Genomic DNA, 19,731 nt, shown 5'->3' on the forward strand with positions numbered 1-19,731 from the left:
AAATATCGATGGTATAATTTCTCCGGGCATGGCATCCACATTGCACACAGCATCCGTCAGCTGTTAAGCGGTTTAGAGGGCTTAGAAGGGAGTTAGTTTTTTTCATTGCCTTTTTTTTTTTTTTTTTTTTTTTTTTTTTTTTTTTGGATAAACGATTGTGCTGCTTCACCGATTATCAGAAGACACTAGACACTCTGCTCAGCACAGTGTGAGTAGGTGCTGCTCTCCCTAGGCTTCCAAGGGCTGGTGCATTGGGGAGCGCAGCCCTTCCCAGTTTCCCCATAAAGCCAGAAGAAAGGGAATATCCCTGCTGAAGTGCCAGCAGCCTGGCACAGGCTTCCTTGATCATTCTGTGCAGGTGTTGTACAAGAGCTTAACGCTGGAGTGAGGATGCTCAAAACTCAACCTGCGACGATTTGTCACTTAGAAGGAGACGCGGTCACAAGCGCTGCGCCCTGCCCGGGGGCTGGAGAAGGGGACACTGACCGGGGACACCGGCCGCACCGAGCCTCCCCCTTCCCTCAGGTTCCACCTGGGGGTTCCCCTCATGCTGGAAGGGCCTGGCGGTGCCCGCACACCTCCAGCCCTGCCCAGCCTCACGCCCCGATGTGCCGCACTAGCGTTGGACGTTCGGAGGGATTTCTGCACAAAAAGGGCGATTAGACATCGGAACGGGCTGCCCAGGGAGGTGCTGGAATCACCGTCCCTGGAGGCGTTCAAGGCAAAGACGGGACACGGCGCTCGGCGCCGCGGTCCGGCTGACGAGGCGGCGCTCGGGCACAGGTCGGACCCGGTGATCTCAGAGGTCTTTTCCAGCCCGAACCATCCCGGGGCTCCGTGAGGGGCGCGGCGCTTCCCGCGCACCTCCCGCGGCCGCCGCTGCCCGGAGCCGCTCCGCGGCCATTGACGTCAGGCAGGGCGGCACGTGACGGCGGCGGGGCCAATCGCGGCTGGCGGAGCCGCTCCGGCAGAGGGGCTGTGTCGGCAGCGCCCGCCGCTCCCGCCGCCTCCTCCTCCTGCTGCCGCGGCGGCGGCGCGCGTGGGGACCCGCACACACAGACACGCACACGCAGCGGCAGGCACACTCACACACGCGCTCCCGCCCGCTCCCACGGGCGCGCACCCGCACCCACATACATGCACGCGCGCCGCCGCACGCTCCCGCGCACACGCCCCGGGGGGAAGGAAGGAGCCGCGGCCGGACGCCCCGCAGCCCCCGCCGCCGCCGCCGCCGCCGCCGTCAGGAGCCCCCCGCGCCGCCACCGCCGCCACCACCGCCGGCTTTTGTCCGCCGCCCCCGCGGGAGCCGACCCTCCGCTCGGCCGGCGCCCGCCCGGCAGCATGGACGCGGCGCTGTGACCCGCCGGGGGCGGATTGGGAAGTTTGAATAAGGATTTTATCGCTTCCCTTTCCCCCTTCTCCCCTCGGTGCGGCTCAGTCCCTACCCCCATCTTCCCCGACAGGTTTTGTTGTTTTTTATTTTTTTTTTCCTTTTCAGCGTGCAGGTTTTTTTTTTTTATTTTAAATTTAATCTGCCGCGTGGGGTTGGATTTTTTTTTTTGTTATAGTTTCTGTTTTGAATTTTATTTTGTTTGGTTGTACCCGTCTCTACCCAGCGTAGAGACCGGTCCCCGCGGGCGGCCGAGCGCCACCCCCGACCCGGCCCGCGGGGCTGCCATGGATCGCACCGGCGGCTCCGGCGGGGGCAGCGACCACAGGCAGCCCGAGGAGAGCAAGCCGCTGCTGGGCGAGATGTCCGCTCCCGAGGGGAATAAAATGGGTGCCGCGCCGTGCCGGAGAGCCCTGCTCCACTGCAACGGCATGAGGTACAAGCTGCTGCAGGAGGGGGACATCCAGGTGTGTGTCATCCGGCACCCCCGGACGTTTCTCAGCAAGATCCTCACCTCCAAGTTCCTGCGGCGGTGGGAGCCGCACCACTTGACCCTGGCGGACAACAGCGTCGCATCGGCCACGGTAAGAGCCCGCCCGGGTCCGGCGGCGCCGCCGCGGGGGCGGGCACGGAGCGGCCGCGGGGCATCCGCGGTGCGCGGGGCCGGGGGATGCCCGCGCCCGCTGCCCGCGGGCGGCCGGACCTGCCGGGGACCCCCGCGGCCGCCGCTGGGCGAGGGGGGGATCGGCTCCACTGGGTCCCGGAATGCCGGCGAACAGCCTGAAAGGATTTTTTTTTTCCCCCCCTTGTTCGTAATCCTATGGATGTTTATTTTTGCAGCTTTTCGGTGTTGCTTTTATTATTATTATTATTATCATTATCATTATCATTATTTTCTGAGCAAGACTACTATTGCTGCTATTACTGTTGTTGAATTTTTTTTCCTTTAAAAAAAAATTCTTTCTCTCTCAACATGACCCGACACACAGTCACCATTCCGAGCCCTTTCTGTCCGAAACCAAAGTCGGCAGATACCTGCTGGCACCTTGGCCAAGTTGGGGGTGAGGGAGGTGGAGGATGCTTTTAATTCGAGGGAGAAGGCTCGGGTTGTGCGCCGACTTTGCTGTGGTTCAGGCCTGCTCTGGGGGCTCTGGTTTGGCGGTCACATAACCTGCCCAGATACAGGCAACGTGATTGGAAAATATGGAGATTCCTTCAGGGTTTTTCTTCCTGCTGGAAAATGATGCAAGAGAAAAATGCGAGGTGGTGATATCAGCGTTACAGAAGATGTACAATAGACGGATACAGTCTTGAAAAATATGATTTCTATTTTCATATCCGACTTAAAATTTTATGGCCAATATTCTTTGAATATTTGTGGAGTATGTAGAGTGATTACACGGATTTTATCTAATAAGCGATTAACAAAACATGTTTTACAGTGCTCTTTAATCAGTCGGTACTTGGATCCTGTCTTTTTTTGCTTTATATGTAAATGTCTCATTTTTCTCAATGGCTTCATTCTGGCCTTCCTATAGGGCACTGATACGAGAGAGTGGATTGGCTTTTGTGTAGATTTCTGTTAATGGTGTATTTCAATGGATTTCATCCAGCCTGTGCTGTGCTCGGAGGTTGGGTTTTTTCACACCTTGGTACACAGACATAGTGTGTGTAAATGTCTCTCCTGCATCATGAAATATTCAGAGCAGGTTTTCAGTGGGAGCTACTTTAACCTTCAGGTAGGCCAGCTGCCTGTTCTCACAGGGCTCTTTTTTGTGCCACAATGACATCTCTGCTTGCCGTTTCCACTGGGCTCTCGAGGATGTTTCCAAGGGAATATTTTCTTTCTTTGATAGAACTGCTGCCTAAAGGGAGAAGGAAGATTTGGTCGAGCACTGCTGGAGAAAGCTCCTGAAAGACACGAGCACGAGGAGTTTCTGCAGTTCTTCATTTTGTTGAGATACCATCATTGTAGAGGAGGAGTTGAATATTAGTGGGGATGAGGCATTTTCCTGGCAGTACCCAGAGCTGATTATTTCTAAGCCGAGGAGGAGGATACGGGTAGAGAGAGGCATGATCACGCTTCAGAGGTTGTTCTCTGCAATGTGGCAGTACCAGGCATGAAGTTGTATTTTTACAGGACACGTCAAACTCTGCTCGCTGGCAAAGCTGTCACCAGAGAAACCATCTCTGAAAAGATTTCTCAAGTCCTATGGGGCTGTGCTTTAATTAATGTTGAGGTGTTCTCATTCCTAATTATTTTATGTGTATAAATAGCAAGAAGATACTAAAGCATTGTGCGTAGCATTGCAGGCTCCATTTTGTTGAGCACTGCTCTTCCTGCTTGGTCTTGTGCCTTACCATTTTTTTCCCAGTGCTAACTCACCCTACAAATACTGTTGCTCACAGAAATATCTGTGCTTTATTGTTCCAAGCAGTGTCTTTGGTTTCCGGGGGGTAATTAGGGGACAAGGATAAGATCTGCATTCACTTGTTGCCTGTGTGGTTGGGTTTAGCAGGTATCTTTCAGACATTGGTCCTGTGACACCTACGTTTTAGTCTTTTTCATTTTGAGCTGGAAAGATGTGATTTAAGCAAAATCCGTGGTAGTTTAACCCCCACCCCCTACAGAAATGGGGTGCAGGCACAATGCCAAAACCTCCTCAAACTGGAGGTAGGCATTTGAATGCAGCTAATTTGGTTTTCAAGAGCTGTAGAAAATTATCCATTCTGTCCATTGAAAGTGAGCGTTGGGAGCACTCAACAGCTTTGATAACAAGGTCATTTTTACACATGGGGCTTTCGACAGGCAGGATGCTTTATGAGCAGCCAGTAATTAACCTTCACATCATCCCTTTGCAAATCCTCTGGCATGACGAGTTTTACTGCATTCTATATAACATGAATAAAATAACATCACTTTGTTTTGCATTTGAAAGCAAAAGTTGTAATGACAGCTAAATCCAGATCTGGCAAATTATGTCCCTGAGTACAGAGGATAAGTTATTTGTTGATTCTAAGCACTTTATATCCTTTTTATTGTCACTTGAGACATATATTTGAATTAAATTCTTCTCCCCGCAAGCTCTTACTTGTCAGTCCCTGGGCTGCATTAGAGAAGTTAGCATTAGTTTGTGTATGGATTATTCATCTACAGTTTATTCCATGAATAGACATGGTATGTGCCCACATATATAGTCCAAATAATGAGACTCTACCAACATTTTTTTTGAGAGATAACTAGTTTTGTTGTTTATTTTGGGCAGCTACAATTTTTATGCTGACAAGATAGTTTTTTTGGAAGCAGAAGTGCAATGCAAGAATGCAATGGAGCACCTGTTAATTTAATTTTAGCAAAATTTAGGGAGGAAAAATAATGTTTTCTGTGAAGTGCATTTTTTGACATTATGACAAGTGACTGTTTCAATTAATATAAGTCCGTGTTAATTAAATAATAATAATAAAACAAGTGTATTCTGAATTGGTATATGCACCCAGTTAATAAAAGTGGAAAGGTATTAATTTGTGGACAGTCCCGTAACTGTAGGTGTTAGGACTTCATCTGATTTATGTGTGTTTCCATTGTTTGCCTCATGTTCCTATTTCTCAAGGAATTGCTTAAATATAGCACAGTGTCACCATTACAGTTCCACTCCCATCACGTCCAGGGTTTCATTCTGGTTAAAAGAGGTTTTTGGAGAAAGTGAATACAGATCTGTAGCTTTTTTTCTGTTTTGTTACTGTAAATGCTAAAGTCCCAGTAGGAAATTTTGACACTTAGAAACTTTGTTTGTCAGACAGCAGCTTGCCTGGGGATGAATTTGACTTTCTCCCCCATGGGAGGAATAATGTTTATTTTATAAACACCTACCAAACTCAAATGTAGCACCCTTACTGGTTTTTCTTTCACCAGTGAAATCTGTCCTTGCACAGCTTGAGGGGAAGTGATAGTAAAAACAAATACAGAAATAAGGTCCAATTTAATATTTCTTACATAGTTTGTTGTTTTGGGGTTTTTTTTGGGAGGGGCAGGGTGGGGTTAGGAGTAACCCTTTCTTCAAGAGAAATGTAAAATTTTATTTTTGGTAGTCTAAACATAGGTGTCATGACTGTTCTGTGTCTTTAATATCCTTCTGCATTGTCTCTTTCGTGTCTCTGCCCTGCTTTTCTCTTTCATTCTTTCTCTTGCACCAGTGAGGACTAGATGTTGAGGACAATGAGTTTTCAAGTCCTGGGTTGCAGGGAAGACTTGTGATACATATGTATGTTCAGCAGACAAGGAAAGAATAAATAAGTGATTCATTGTCTCTGGCTAGGGATGACCTCTCTAATTCCCATCTGGAAAGATAAGGCTTTATTGAGGCCTTGAAGTTACTCATTAATACCCTTCAAGGAGGTGGAAACTGGCTTTTTGTGCCCATTTCCCCTTTCTCGGTTTTGCCTTGGCAGGTGGGCTGGGTGTAATGTAAATGTTTTGTTCAAAGCTGGTGACAATCCTGAAAAGACTTGAGTTTCTTTTAAACATTTTTCTGTCCAGACATGATGTGTGAGGACAATAGTTTATTGACAAGCTGGCTGATCGTAAATGCATTTGAAACGAGAATGTAAGTGGATTAGGGAACTGCATTTGTGTTTTCTTCTAGAGACAAGAACATACCTAATTAATATTAAATGAGGCAGGGCAGATGATCTGTTTCAAACAGGAGAAGTGGAGTAGAAAATTGTCTTCTAATTGTTTTTTAAAATTCAACAATTCTGCTACTGCGTGTGTTTCAGCAGGCTATTACATGTCTTTCCTTCCTTGTTTTGGTAGAGATAGAGCAAAAATTCCTATCAAGCTGGACTCATTGTTTACTTTAGCACAGATTCCCATTAGTTAGAAAAACACACTTCTAAAAATTAAATTTCCCTTTAAAAACAATTAGCTCAAGTGGGAAGTATTATGCAGAGCTCAAAAGTTTCAAAACAATCTTACAAGAAGAATTTTTAAAGCCTTCCTGATAAAGGAATATTGTAGTATTATCCAGATTGCGAGTAGAATTAATAATAATAATAAAAAATAGTCTGTTCAGTTATCCAAGTGCTGTCTTTAAGTCCTGCACTGTTGATGAGGCTCTACGAATGTGACTTTAAATGAGATTGGAGTGTCTGCCATCATTACATATATAAATAAGTGTGAACACATAAATAATAAAGCAATTTAAGATAATTTTTGATTTGTTATAATAATGGAAGGATAAATTACTATTTAGCTTTAATATTTCTCGTGGTTGACTGTTGCAGATGATGGCTTTTATTTGACGAGAAGTGGTAGCTGTAGGTTCTGGGTGTTCGTATATTTGCTTGCTCTGGTTTGTTGCTGTCTCCCTGGTATTTGGTTCAGGTGCATCAGAAAGAGCACCGAACGTCATAATTCGCATAAAAGCCACGACAATTTAGAATTCTCTTCAAATTGAGAACAAACTGCTCCATGTTATCTGTACTGATGAAATTGAGATTCTCTTTCACAAGTGAAGGCAGGCGTGTGCCTGCATTAACAACCCCCAAATTTTTCTGAAGACCTGATGATTTAATGGAACATTGCTCTGCTGTGACAAACGTATTTTATTGCTATATTAGTTAGTAGTTTGACATAAGAAAACCTAAAACGGTATTTCTTTAAAGTTGTTTAGTGGCTATCAAACATACCTTTGCATATATAGTTCCTGCAGTGGTTAAAAAGCATATTTATAAGTCAGTAGTGTTAAGGTATGTGTTTATATGTCACAGAGCTTCTATAAAATATGAAAACAGAAGCCATATTCATTGACAGAGTGAAAGCTCTCAAGGCTATTAGTGTTAACACCCAGCCAGTAAATTTTACATGTTCAGGAACATAAATAAAAAGGATACTCAGAAATACTTGCGCCTCATTTTTCGTTTTGGCTAGGGAGTAAAGATGTGGTGCTAGTAACTATGTGGTGGTAATAGTCCCCATGGGAGAGACTGTAAATTGCCTCTAGTCTTCAATGGGACCTGATCCTGCATCAGAGCAGGGCTTGGAAGAGCTCAGCATCCCTAGCACCTCACAGGGCCGGGCCTTTGTGGAGCTCTGAGATAATACTTCTTTTTTGTTGTTGTTGTTTTTTGTAGTGGAACATTGTAACTGTGATTATAATAGTGATGGGAAGAATCTGATAGATCATCCAAGGTGGGGTGTAGTCCTTCTAGGAAAGAATGGCCAAATCCCTGGCAATGTCCAAGGCCAGGCTGGACAGGGCTTGGAGCAACCTGGGACAGTGGAAGGTGTCACCTCCGTGACACAGGGTGAAACAAGAGGATCCTTAAAGGTCCCTTCCAACCCAAACCACTTTACGATTCTGTGAAACTCAACATTTGGTTTTCCAGAGGTGAATGGCTATGCTGAGCATCCCATCTGCATTGGTGTTCCAATAAAAAGAGTGATTTTTTGGAACTGTTCAATTTATTGTGGATAATTTGCTGGTACTTTTGAGGTTCCTCGGTAACAGATGAGTTTAACATGATAGTTTCCTTCCATGTTAATAAGCGTGCCTGACCTAATAGGGTTTTGCTCATCTCCTCATATAGGATTTATGGGAGAAGAGACCTACCTCAAATAGTTCAAGCCTTTTGGAGTCTTTAGAAGTTATTAGATTGTGGGTTGCATGGGTGGATTGTGGCTTGTTTATTGGTGTTTTGAGCAGTGCTAGGTGCATCACTTTTGTTCTGTGTACTCACAGATAACAGAGTGCTAGATTCCACAAACACCCAGGTGTTTGAAGGTGATTGATACTTCACGTATAATCCATTCAGAGAGCTTGTGCATGTATGTGCACTCAATAAAATAACTTTTTTTTGCACCATCTGCCGATGCAGTGTCATTGGCAGCAGTGCTGGCTGAGTCAGCCCTGGCCTGTGCCATTCATTTCTGCATCTGTGCCATACCCTGTCAATCCATGTTTTGTAAGCGCTTAACAGTTTGCAGGGTCAAGTTGAGAAAAATCTCTATGAGCTGGCTGGGGAACACTCCCTCAGTCTGAACCTTTTGCGGATTTGTTGTCTGTCTTTTAACTGGATCAGGGAGCTGGTGTGTTTCAGTGCACAGTCTGCCAGACTGTTGAGGAAGAAGAGAGCGGGAAACATGGCAGGCTGGAATTGGTGCCAGAAAAAATGTATTATTAAATCATTGCGTAAAATTTTCCTGTTTTGCACAATATTTAAGAATGCAGGGACAACACCAGGAAAGGAAAAAGACAATTGTAAAGCATACATTGTAACTGATCACGTCAGTGGTGAGTGAAGCTTTAGCTCCTGTGGTTGTGGAGGAAATCATGAAGAAGTCAGAACCAGATGCGAAGTTAAAAGGCCTTTACTTCCTAGGCTTAAAAATCAGGAGAATTTAAAAATACTCTCTAGGTTTTGGAAGAGGGGACTCATGTTCCAGGATTTGTGGACATTTGTTGTTACCAGTGCTGCCATTTCCAGTACTTAAAGTGATTTGTTGACTTTGGCCTTTGGGCTGTCCCGTGACTGATGGGACAGGGCCAGTAGAGTGGGAAATAAAAGCCAGTAACCTGCTGGGTCACAGACTGTGGTGTCCAGGGAATGAGGGTCTGGTGAAGGCTATGTTCTTCTACCTTAATCTGAGTTTTTAGCAAGCTTCTAAATAATATTAAGTATTTTTCCTTTTTTTTTTTTTTTTGAGAAACTTAACAAAAAGCCGCGTGTTTTTTCTGGATTTGAGTGTCTCTGCTAGATGTGTGCCATTACTAACTGAGCTCAAGAAATCCGTCAAGTTGCAATGACTTAAATCTGAACTGGAAGTACACTCAGTCACGTACATTCTTGGTCTCGCTCTGTTGAAATCAGGAGGGTAATTTGAGGAGAGGGATTACCATTCATTGCCTGTAACGTGAATGGCAGGATGTGCTGTTCAGAGAGCCAGGAGGGTTCAGCGAGGGATCACCGTGCAGCTCGCACTTGGCTGCTGCCTGGGGGACATGGCTGACACCACTCTCAGCCTTGTACAGCTCTCAGAAAACCCATTTTCTCCCTCTGCTTGGCGGATCTCAGGGGGCTGAGTGACCTGCGGTGGCTGGAATGGCTCTTCCATGAGCGAGAGGGTTGCTGGAAAATTCCCTGTTAGGCAGAACTGGTGTAGAAGCTGTTGCACTTTCACCCGTTTTATGACAACATTTGGACAGCACTGTCCTGGTGGGAAGTGAGTTTGTGACATTCATCTATGGGGAAAACCTCACTCAGGATCCTCCTGCCATCGCTGCTGCTCTGTGGGGCATGTGCCAGCTCTGTCCTGTCTCCCTTCCTCAGACAATAGAGTTTTATTAAGAAAAAAATGCTGCTTGCTACAAGTAGCTCTCTTTTCCCCATTTGGTCTCAAAATTTGCTGAAGTGCTGCTGTGGTATCTGGTGGTGGCTGAAGTTTGCAGGAGGGTGGGTCCTCTACAGGGGCAGCTGCTCCTAATTCCTAGAAGGTGTAGGAAGATGCTGCTTCTGCTGTTACCTTGCTTGATATTTGCACCTTGTGGCCGTGTTCACTTCTGAGGCCGTGGCAAGGTGAGAGGTTTAAAATGGAGCAAGGCTCTTCTGGGCCCTGGGAGCGCCGCTTTCCCACATCTGCTCAGAATATCGGCTTGTTCCAGAGGTAAGAGCTCTTGCACTGTTCAAAGTATGCTGCAGCTTCCCTAAAGTTCTTGTTCCTGTGAATGAAGTGCTGCATGATTTTCTCACTGGATGAAAAAAAATTTAAAGGAATAATTGCTTTCATTGATTCAAAGAGTAATTACCAGGACTTCAAAAAAGATGACTAAAAATGGGTATCTAATGGTTCTTAAACTCCAGATCACTAATTTCTTGATATTAAGAATGGGAATGTTGAATGCTTGGCACTGTCACTAAAGAGCTTTTCTTTCTTGGACTTCTGATGCTTTAAAAAAGGCTAAATAAAGTGAAATATTTTTCTCCTTTTGAAAAATTTAAAACTCAAACCTTATTAGCACACAGAAATGGATTTGTAAGATTTTGTTTTCAAAGATGTGGCACTGTAAGTGTTGCTTGAAGAAAGCTGCGATTAAGCTAAATCAGAGGGTTTTGTTGAGAATAGATAATTGTATTCCTGAATACAATTCTTTTACATTAATATTTTGCATAATATTTTTTTAGACCTAAAGAGAGGCTGTATTGGCAGATGAGAATCAGAAATAGGTTTTTTTTTTTTTGTCTCTCAGAAATAAGTTGTGCATTTTGAAATGTGTGAATGTCCATGTGTATTTTATGGATGAGATTTCTGATGATGTAAACCCAAAGGTAAGGCAAGACTTCTGTAAACAAAAAAGTGGCCTCATTTTTTATTTTTGTGTGGACAGTTAACGTCAACTGAGCAACATTTAGTAATTGCATTTGCAGTGAGACAGTTGCAACATTTTTAAAATAACGTTTTTTTTTCCCCCTTAAATCTCCGAAAGATACCCCATGGTGCAGTTCCCTGCAGTACATTTCAGACAATACTGAGCAGGTATTTCTCAGTAGTGAAACTGTGATATTGCTTTTTCTTTTCTTCTTCCCAGTCTTTGTCTGTTTTGGCTATTTGAGTATAAATGTTTGGGGTTGACAGGGTCCTCTTACCATAGCTGGTTCCGGCTCTGGTGGGATTCTGTTGTACCACAAAAGTTTGTTTGCTACTGTACTGAAACGTGTGAGTATTGTGAGCAGGCTGTTTTTGCTGTCTAGAATAAAACTGAATGGCTTTGTTACCCATTTCCAGGGATGGGCATTATTAATAGTAAAAGTAGGGACTGCTTTTAAAAAAAAGATTTTGAAACTTGCCAACTTTTTAGTCAAAATACTGAGGGTGTGTAGGTTTTTTTCCATAAACATGAATGTGTGTTTGACCTGTGAACAAAAAAGAAGAGGGATTATTTTTGGCCTTGAAAACAGGGAAAAATGATTTTTTGGATGACAGTATAATATCTGCATTCTAGTAATACTTGTGTTTCAACTTCACTGTGCTTCAGCCATCTCAAAGTGCTTTATGGTTAGTATTTTTGTATTTGGAGAAAACAAAGAGTCACTTAAATGTAGATCAAACATGTTTGCCATTGTTGGTTCATGCTTAGTTTGCAGTTCCTTCTTAGTTCGTGTGTGCATCTGTGGTTCACTCTGGAGGGCCTAAGGTTGGACACCTTACCCTAATGCTCCTGATAAATCACTGGTGGGAGCTGGAGCAGAAATGATTTTCCTTTGCTTTGTCTGCTAGGCTGCATCTTCCCTCCTGATTTTTGATGGCTATTCATTTTCTTAATGGTTGTAAATGTCATTAAAAATCAGTGGAAGCGTGGGAGAGTGACTGACAGCAGAACGTGGCCCAGAGTGTCATGCTCTTCTTACTACCCTTCAATCTTCCTGCAAAGAAAATATCTGCCGGGGAGCCAGGTGCCAATCAGTTCAAGTCTTTGCTTTCTGCAGCGTGTGTGCTTTGTGTATTCTCCTAATAGTCACTTCTGACAACCTACCACTTTGCTCTTGCTTCAGAGGCTGTTAAGACTGAATTCAGAAATAAAGAGTAAGTCAGGGAAACCTTGACTGCACTGAGATTTTCAGGATGAGAATGAGCTTGCAAAATTGTTAAAGAAGCAGGGCGCTGCGATTCTTTTTTTGTGAAAAGACTGGCAGTTCTCTCTCCCTTCTCAAACCTTGGATTTACTACTATGCGAACTTCTTGTTGTTGAGCTCATAAATTTAGGAATCCTTTGAGGAGAATATGATTGCAAAGGCATCTCAAAGCGCCACGTTTCTCGTTGGTACAGTGTAAGCTGTAACAAGGTAGGAAACTGAAAGTAGAACTTCATGTGGACTCTTAAACAGAGGATCAGTGAGTCAGTGGTGTAAGATGCTGCAGTTCTGCGGTCTTTTTTCTGGTGACCATGCAGTTGCTGGGGATCTGAGTGTTGGGTTGTTCCTGGCAGCTTGGAGGGGTGGTTGCACAAGGAGGGATTTCTTTGCCTTGGCTGTTGATGCCAGGCAGGGCACTGGATGTCAGTGACGGAGAGTTGTGAGCATGTGCCTGCCTCGAATGCTCTGGCTCCACAACGCTCTGGTGATTGCTGTGGTGTTCTGTTATCTCAACAGTTTGCTCAGTATCCTGGCTTTGAGAAAGGAGGTGGAAGGAGGGGAAGGAAGCTGTGAAAGGCCCAGTGATTCTTGAAGAACAGCGTGTTTACTTTTCGCAGCATCTCCTTCGTTTACTTTTCGCAGCATCTCCTTCGTTGGACTGGGTTGAATGAGATCCATCTGTGTCCTTGTCTTCCTCCTCAGCAGTGAAATGCCTGTAGTCTGAGTACCTGTTGATTCCTTGTGGAAAATTAATCATGTCCAGTGAAGCAGTTGTGTTCCTTGTCCACAGGAACGTAGAGCAGAGAGGTTTATTTGGGTGTCTGGAGGAAGAGAAAACAGCGTCATGTCACAGATGTCGTTCAGTCGTTGTTTAAACCAGAAGAAAATCTGTGCAATTGCTGTGAACTTCTGCCTTTAGTAAATAGATTATAGTAGCACAATTATTGAATTGGAAAAGGAGCTTCAGCTTATTCTTTCAGTGCAGGAACATTGGCAATTCTTCAGATATTCCTTACTAAAGGAATATCCACTCCAGCTGTGTTATAAGGGCTTGAAGTAATATTCCCTATCATGTTTGTTATGAAATGCAGCCCCTATATGGAAGTGAAGAGTGCTGATGAAAGATATTATGCAAGTACAAATTATTCAAGATTACTTCGGTTTTTCTTTCAACTCTTCATGGTTCTTTCAGATCCTCCAGGTTTTTCCTTTCTTTGTGTGTGGGTTTTTTTTTTTTTTTTTTTTTTTTTTTTTTTTTTGTATTTTTTGTCAATGCTGTTATGGTGACTTTTGAGGAAAGATTTTTAATTTTTAACTAAAAAGTAGACTGACATCCAGAGCCATGGAACAGGCTCTTCCTCTCCCAGAGGAGCAGATGGTTCGAGTGGAGTCTTGGCATTGAAAATCCCATCTACTTTGCAATCAAATAATGTGGACATTGAAGCAAGTGCAAAACTTGTGTTGGCACAGAACTTTGTTACTGAAGGTGAAAGTGGGGACATGGTCAACGTGTCTTGTCCGTCTGAAAACACATTTCCTAAGGTTGGATAATTCATCTTTTGTGATTGCTGTGAACGAAACAGGAAATAAGGCTGGAAAAGCTTGAAATGAAATGAAATGTGCAGGACCGGATGTGCACTTTGGTGTTAAATATTGACATACCCCTTCCAGGTAACCACTTCCCCTTTGCAGCCCAGCATTTGCTTTGAAGACTGCATCGTCTTCTTTCTGTGGTGTTTATGGTGAAAAATTTGTTGACACTAAGAAATATTTCTAGTGGCTTCTTTCCTAACACTAAAGTACTCTTCTTTTGGTTCCATGTCACTGCTTCCCTTGAAATGAATCTCCTGATTTATTGTAAGTCATTTCAAATGTTCTTGTTGACTTGGGTTGACTAATGTAGTTTAAATATGGTGAAATCATAGAATCTGTTGGGGGAGCTGAGCGTGTATCGGGCTGCTCCCTCATACAGATAGACAGCATGGGAAAGTGCTCAGCCCTCAGTGGTGCTTACCCGAAACCAGGAGCAGGTCCTCTCTTGCTCTGTGCCTGTGGATTGGGGTTTTCATCGGCATTATCAATGTATTGTGTGTTCATGGTGCTACAGCATAGCCTGAGTGGGCTTGAAAGAGGGAAGGGGAAGAAAGGAGGTGATGGGAAGAAAGAATTAAAGCAGCTTTAGGCTAGAGGAGAAGATGGATCTGTGTGCTCCAGCTGAAAAGGGAAGTCTCTGAGTGGTGGCTGCTTGTGACTGGAACGTTTTGACTCATCTCAAAGGGATGTTGTCCGCAGTGCAGCTTCTTCACACGGGGCAGTGATAGCCCTCAGTGTGTGAGGCCTGTGCCATTGTGCCTTCCCTTCTGAACACGGTTAAAAAATGAAGGGAATGTTTACGTTTGGTGGGTTCTGTGTTTCCTAATGCCTCTTCATTTATCAAAGCCGCTTTAATTGAGATAAAGATGCAGTGCTGTGTATCATTATCTGGGTTTAACGTCAAGGGTTCAGGAGGTTGTGTCTCTACTTGTCAGATTTTCTTAGCAGAAGTGAGAGAACAAACTTACCCGTTGCATCTTCTTGCCTGTACAGTCTGTACCTGGAGATCTTCTGAGTGCTGCTGTCTTGAGACCTTTGTGTCTGATCTAAGGCTCTTGCTGTGCTCAGATTTCATGTTAGCCGTTTTTTTATTTTGGAATTGTAAGAAAAACTTGTACAAACAATGCTCTGCTGTTTCCAAACACTGTGAAGTTTCCCCCTTTGCTTCCTGTTTTTGTAACGTGTTTGTGAAAAGACCTTGTCTGCTTTGCACTGGAGTTGTGTTTAATGTAAATGCATTCTGCATCAGCTACTGTGTGTTCCAGCATGCAGGGACCCGAGCTGCTCTTCAGCAAGCGTCATTACTCTTTATTTATGGTAAGACTAGATTAAAAAAGACTGGTGCATGTAAAAGTGAAAGCAGAGGCAGTGTTAAATTGTGCAGTCATGAGCTTGTTACTTCCCTTCCCCCCAGTATGCAAGCCAGTTAGTAACCCAGTGATCTATACATGAGGCTTTAATTGGATATATGCCCAGAGTGCAGATTAATATGGAAAAGCTATAAAGGCACGGGTTCACAAACTTTATTTGACCACATGAGGACTGTCTGTGTGATCCCACGTGGAATGTGTGAGGGATTCTCAAAACAAAGAAATACCTTCATGTATTTGGGCAGATCTGTGTGTAAACCATGGGATACAGAGGTGATGTCTCTGCCTTGAAGTCAATACACTGTTCATTAAATAGGACTTCTTCAGTCTTAGGTGGGACTTGGGTGTATCTGTGGCCTCTGTAATTTACTCGACTTCTTAAGTTTTAGTTTTGATAATTGCTGGAGGTTTCTCTTTACAATTGGATATAATCTTGGCTGCCTTTGGAGATAAGGGGGGAGTGTGAATCTCTGTAGTGGAATAAAAACAAGCAGATGTCTGACTGCAGCTGGCTAGAGATAAATCATTTCATATAAACTTGCCTGGAGAACATGATCTTATTCTTCTATAAACCTACACTCCAGAGGGAAGGGAGAACCCCCATTAGTCAATGACACCCTCCTGGCCTAAAATTCCAGTGTTTCTAGTTTGCAAAGCACATGAAACACAGACTACTAGCTATATTCAGCAACGGCTTTCTCAATTTTGAAAACACTTGTAACACAGATTTTGTGTCTCTTCTGGGGATTTTTTATTTTTAATTAGAGTTGTGATATTCCTAAATGTGTAAAACCAGCCACAGTCGTGTCCCTGTATTCTCCAAGCTAGTTTAACGTTGGTAAAATCTCTTTTAAATTGGCATGGTATAGTGATAAAGAGTTTGGTGGCTTGGGGAGAGCACTGTTGCAGGCGAAGCTGATCTTCCTGACCCGTCACATCATGGAGAGCAGTAAGGCATTCCACCTATCTCAGAACTCTGTTTTTCCTCTTTACCCTCCTGTGCATGGTTGTTTGGCACATTGTTCAGTTGCTCCCTGAGGGTGGTGGGATGGAAATGTTACCTCCCGTAGCATAAGCCCTAATCAGCATGAAAAGTGGGGAGCTGGTGGTAAATATACTCCCATAGTTTCAGAAAAGAAGGTAACCTTAATTAAAGTTCTGTGCAAGTAGTTTTCAGTGTTTGATTCCAGCCATTTGCCTGACGAAGGCAGGGAATAGTCCTTAGCTCTGTGCCTGCAGCAGGAATATGGGAATTGAAGTGACTCATTCTCAGGGACGCAGCAATGGGAATGAGGCACTGCTGTGGTTGCAGATAATTCCCTGGAAGTCTCTGTTGTGCAGAATGCATTAATTGAAGAGATTCATGAGCTGCTTAATGTCACATCACTTCATTTCCTCATCAGGGAACTGAAAGTCTCATCTGTGTAGGAAAAAACCAGGATCTCTCTGGTTGCGAGTGAATCTTGACCTTTGTAGAAAGAGGGTGTGTGTGTTGTCCATCATATCTGCCCTGTATTAAACTTGTTGCTGCGTAGCTTGAATTTTCACTTGCCCTGTTACCTGTCAGCTGTGGGGACATAGTCAGCTGTGTAAAGATGTGCATTTCTTGGTGCCCAGAAATACGAGCAGTGAAGACGAGGAGGGAGCTGTTTGCTGCTGGGTTCTTCAGTGCAGTGCAGCAGAAGGATGGGTGGTTCCTGTTCGTGACTGATCACCATCTGCAGCCATTGCATTGGCCACAGCAGTAGAGGCATATCTTGATATTCAAGAGAGAGGATGTGGCTTAGGATACCTCTGCAGAGACCTGGAAATAGAATGATACTGTGTGGCCTGTTCTGGAATGGATGGGTGTTTGTCTCCTGCAGACACCAAGTGTTCCTGGTGGGTAGATCTGATGCCATGTGAAGGCAGCAGAACCTTAAACACTGCAGCCCACCATTTGCAGATTTAAACTGGAGAAGGGAGTGTGCTACACTTAGGGAAATCAGTCTTGCTGTGTGTGATATCACAGTTTTCGGAATCAGATGTACCCTGATTCTGGTTTTGCCCAAATGCCTGGTTTTCTGACTCTTTTGCCCTCTGCAGGCTTAGGTGAGGGCTAGTACGGGGTGGATCCCATGGCATTTGCCATAGTTTATCATGTGACCTCTTAGGCAGTGCTTCAGACTGAGTTTTTATTAGTTTTATGGCACGGCAGACATTGCACAGAAAAATACAGTTTACCACTTACGTAGCTACTTGTTAAAAAAAAGGGATATGTATTTCTTTTTACTAGAAATCAGCCAAAATCAAGAGTCCTGCATCTTGATGGAATTTTTGAGTGTAAAGGTTGTATCTTACATATTTTGACTTGATCGTTGGCCAAGCAGAGCTGGTCATTGAAAGGAAATGCCCTTTCCTGTGGCTTTATATGTCACTGCTGTCTAGAGTTTTGGTGGTATCAGTGAGACCTTAGGGCTGAACACTTTCTGTCTTTCTACCATCTAATTCCACCAGGAGGTCCCAGTGCATGACTGGAGCTCCCACCTACCACAAACAGCCATAATGCAATAGCTGTGCTCCTCATCTGTGGCAGGCTGGTTAAGAAATAAGAAGTACCTTTAACTGAGTTTTCCTTCATCTATGCCTTTGGGAACATTTCAGTACTTTGCCTGGCAGTGTATCACTACTCTGAATTGTGTGTGGAAAAATGTTTGAAGCAAATTAAACAAGATGACTTGTGAGTAAAAGATCAAGTCAAAACACTGTAGTGATGAAAATCATCGAGCTGATGAGTGCAGTCTATCTGTGACTGGGAAACTTTTAATGATGCCTGGAGAAAGGATTGACCGTAGTAGACAAAGCTGCACTTGAGGTTCCTGTGACCAAAAAAAATCAGTCTCTTTAATCAATCTCTTTATTTCTGTGATCACATGGCTTGAGGTGTTGCAAACACATGGGGTCTTAGTGGAAGCCACAAAAGGTTGCCTATCTCAACAAAGTTCAGAATCAACTTTACTTTTCTGAATCTCAGAAAAGTGAGGTGGAGAGAAGGAGAGAAAAAAAAGAAATTATTTTTCTGGCATTGTATTTGTGACTTGGCATGCCTAGATCCTGGGAGTCCATTCCATTGTTTTTACTCATAGCATCTTTCTCTCTTGTTGGGAATCACTAAGAGTGATTTGGCATCTGTGCCATACTAGTAAAAACAATCCTAACTACTTACAATTAATGAATTGTGTAAGCTGCCAGTGAGTGATTTGAGGGGATGGAATAATAACAACCATAAGGACAATATGAGTTCTGCACTGACTGGCAGCATATGTCAGAGAAAGTGCTGCTTTATTTTTCTGACACTGAATTGGTTTAGTGTGTGGACTTCTAAAAAAGTAGTTCTTTAAGAAAGTTTATCAGTTCCTTGAGCTGAAGCCTGTGTCTAGGATGGCTTAATGTTAAAGCAAAAAGCCATATTGAGATCCAGCAAGGGAAAAGAGCTTATTTTCAAATGGTGATACTTGTTCTTCCAGGAGAGAAAATGGTACTTCTAATTTTTATTATCAAGAGTTAACCCACAACAAGATATTTAAACAAAACAAGCTACCTGGACTCATTAAAGAGAAGATTTTTTTGGGGGAAACACTTTTTCAGGCTTTTAGGCCCCTCTCTGAACTGTGTCTTTTGGGTGTATATGTATGTTTAGTTCAGTTGAGAACTGATAGGACAGTACTTCCTTTGCTTTGATTCTTTTATTCTTTGAGCATTCCTCCTCACATGGAAATCTTACAAAATACTTCTGTTTCCCTATGGAAAGAGGGCCAGTTTAGGGAGGGTTGATGTTCTGGGCAGTATATCCAAGATAACTATAGATGCTAGAGGAAAAGAAAGCAAGCAGCCTCAGGAACAATAGGATTTAAAAAGCTGTTTAATTTGTGCCAAGATGGATTTTTTTTTTTTTTTGGTTGTCATAGAAATGTGCCAGCCCGTGTCTCTCACAGATGAGCTCACTAAATGAATGGCTGTGCAGGATGAGTCTGGTTTCAATGAAGATGTTTATACTTGAAGAACACAGATGGACTTAAACCACAGCCCAGAATCTAAACACCCCTGAGCTCCTGGGGGAGGGGAGTGATAGGAAATGAAATCTGGATTTTATAGCTCAGGCCTGCATCTGTCCTCCTTGATTTGGCTTTATGAGTTATTATGGGGAAGAAGGAGAGGAATATTATCTGCAGTAAAAAGGGTTTGTTTGTTGTTGGATGATGGGGGAAGATGATTTTGTATTTGGCCCAACTCCATTGGGTTGGGAGGACTTAGCTGCCTTGATGTCTCGCATGACCATCACAGCTGAGGTTAATTGGTAGCAGAGATGTTACTCTAAAGTACAGTCTTTAGCAGGTATTTTTTTTCTGTTGCTTCCTTACTCCTGTACTCTTTGTCTTTTGAAATAAAATATTTTGAATGAGAGCTGAAAATTCTGTCTCCTGCACTGCAAGTGAAATGCTGTGATACAGGTTTGGTAGAGGTTTAGAAGTTGGTGCAAATGACTAGAAATGATAGAAGTGACATCAGAGCCCTGAAATATCAAAGAATTTCCAGGTGATGCAACTAATAATCTTCAGTGAGGTGTGTCATTGAGCACTGAACAAATGTAGCTCAGTCAACAAATGGAGTATATTGAATGGGGCAGTGTTCAGTGTGGACAAAAATGTCCTTTGCAGGATTTAGTCTCTGGATTGTTTGCTTTGCTTTTGAGCATGATTCTGTGAATTC

General features: G+C 43.6%; 1 protein-coding gene across 2 annotated transcripts in view; it reads left to right on the top strand.

Moving 5' to 3' along the window:
• The first annotated feature begins 1,032 nt into the window (after positions 1–1,032).
• The window catches only part of CMIP (c-Maf inducing protein), a 129,754-nt gene continuing 111,055 nt past the window's right edge, over positions 1,033–19,731 (top strand). For both annotated transcript variants that reach the window (XM_066194671.1, XM_066194672.1), the window contains exon 1: positions 1,033–1,974. In XM_066194671.1, the coding sequence (XP_066050768.1) occupies positions 1,678–1,974 (297 nt within the window). In that variant the 5' untranslated portion in view covers positions 1,033–1,677. The remainder of the gene's footprint in view (positions 1,975–19,731) is intronic.

Source organism: Chamaea fasciata, unplaced genomic scaffold (assembly GCF_029207755.1).
Source record: "Chamaea fasciata isolate MVZ Bird 193981 ecotype frontalis unplaced genomic scaffold, bChaFas1.0.hap1 SCAF_12, whole genome shotgun sequence".
In the NCBI taxonomy this organism is placed as follows: domain Eukaryota; kingdom Metazoa; phylum Chordata; class Aves; order Passeriformes; family Sylviidae; genus Chamaea; species Chamaea fasciata.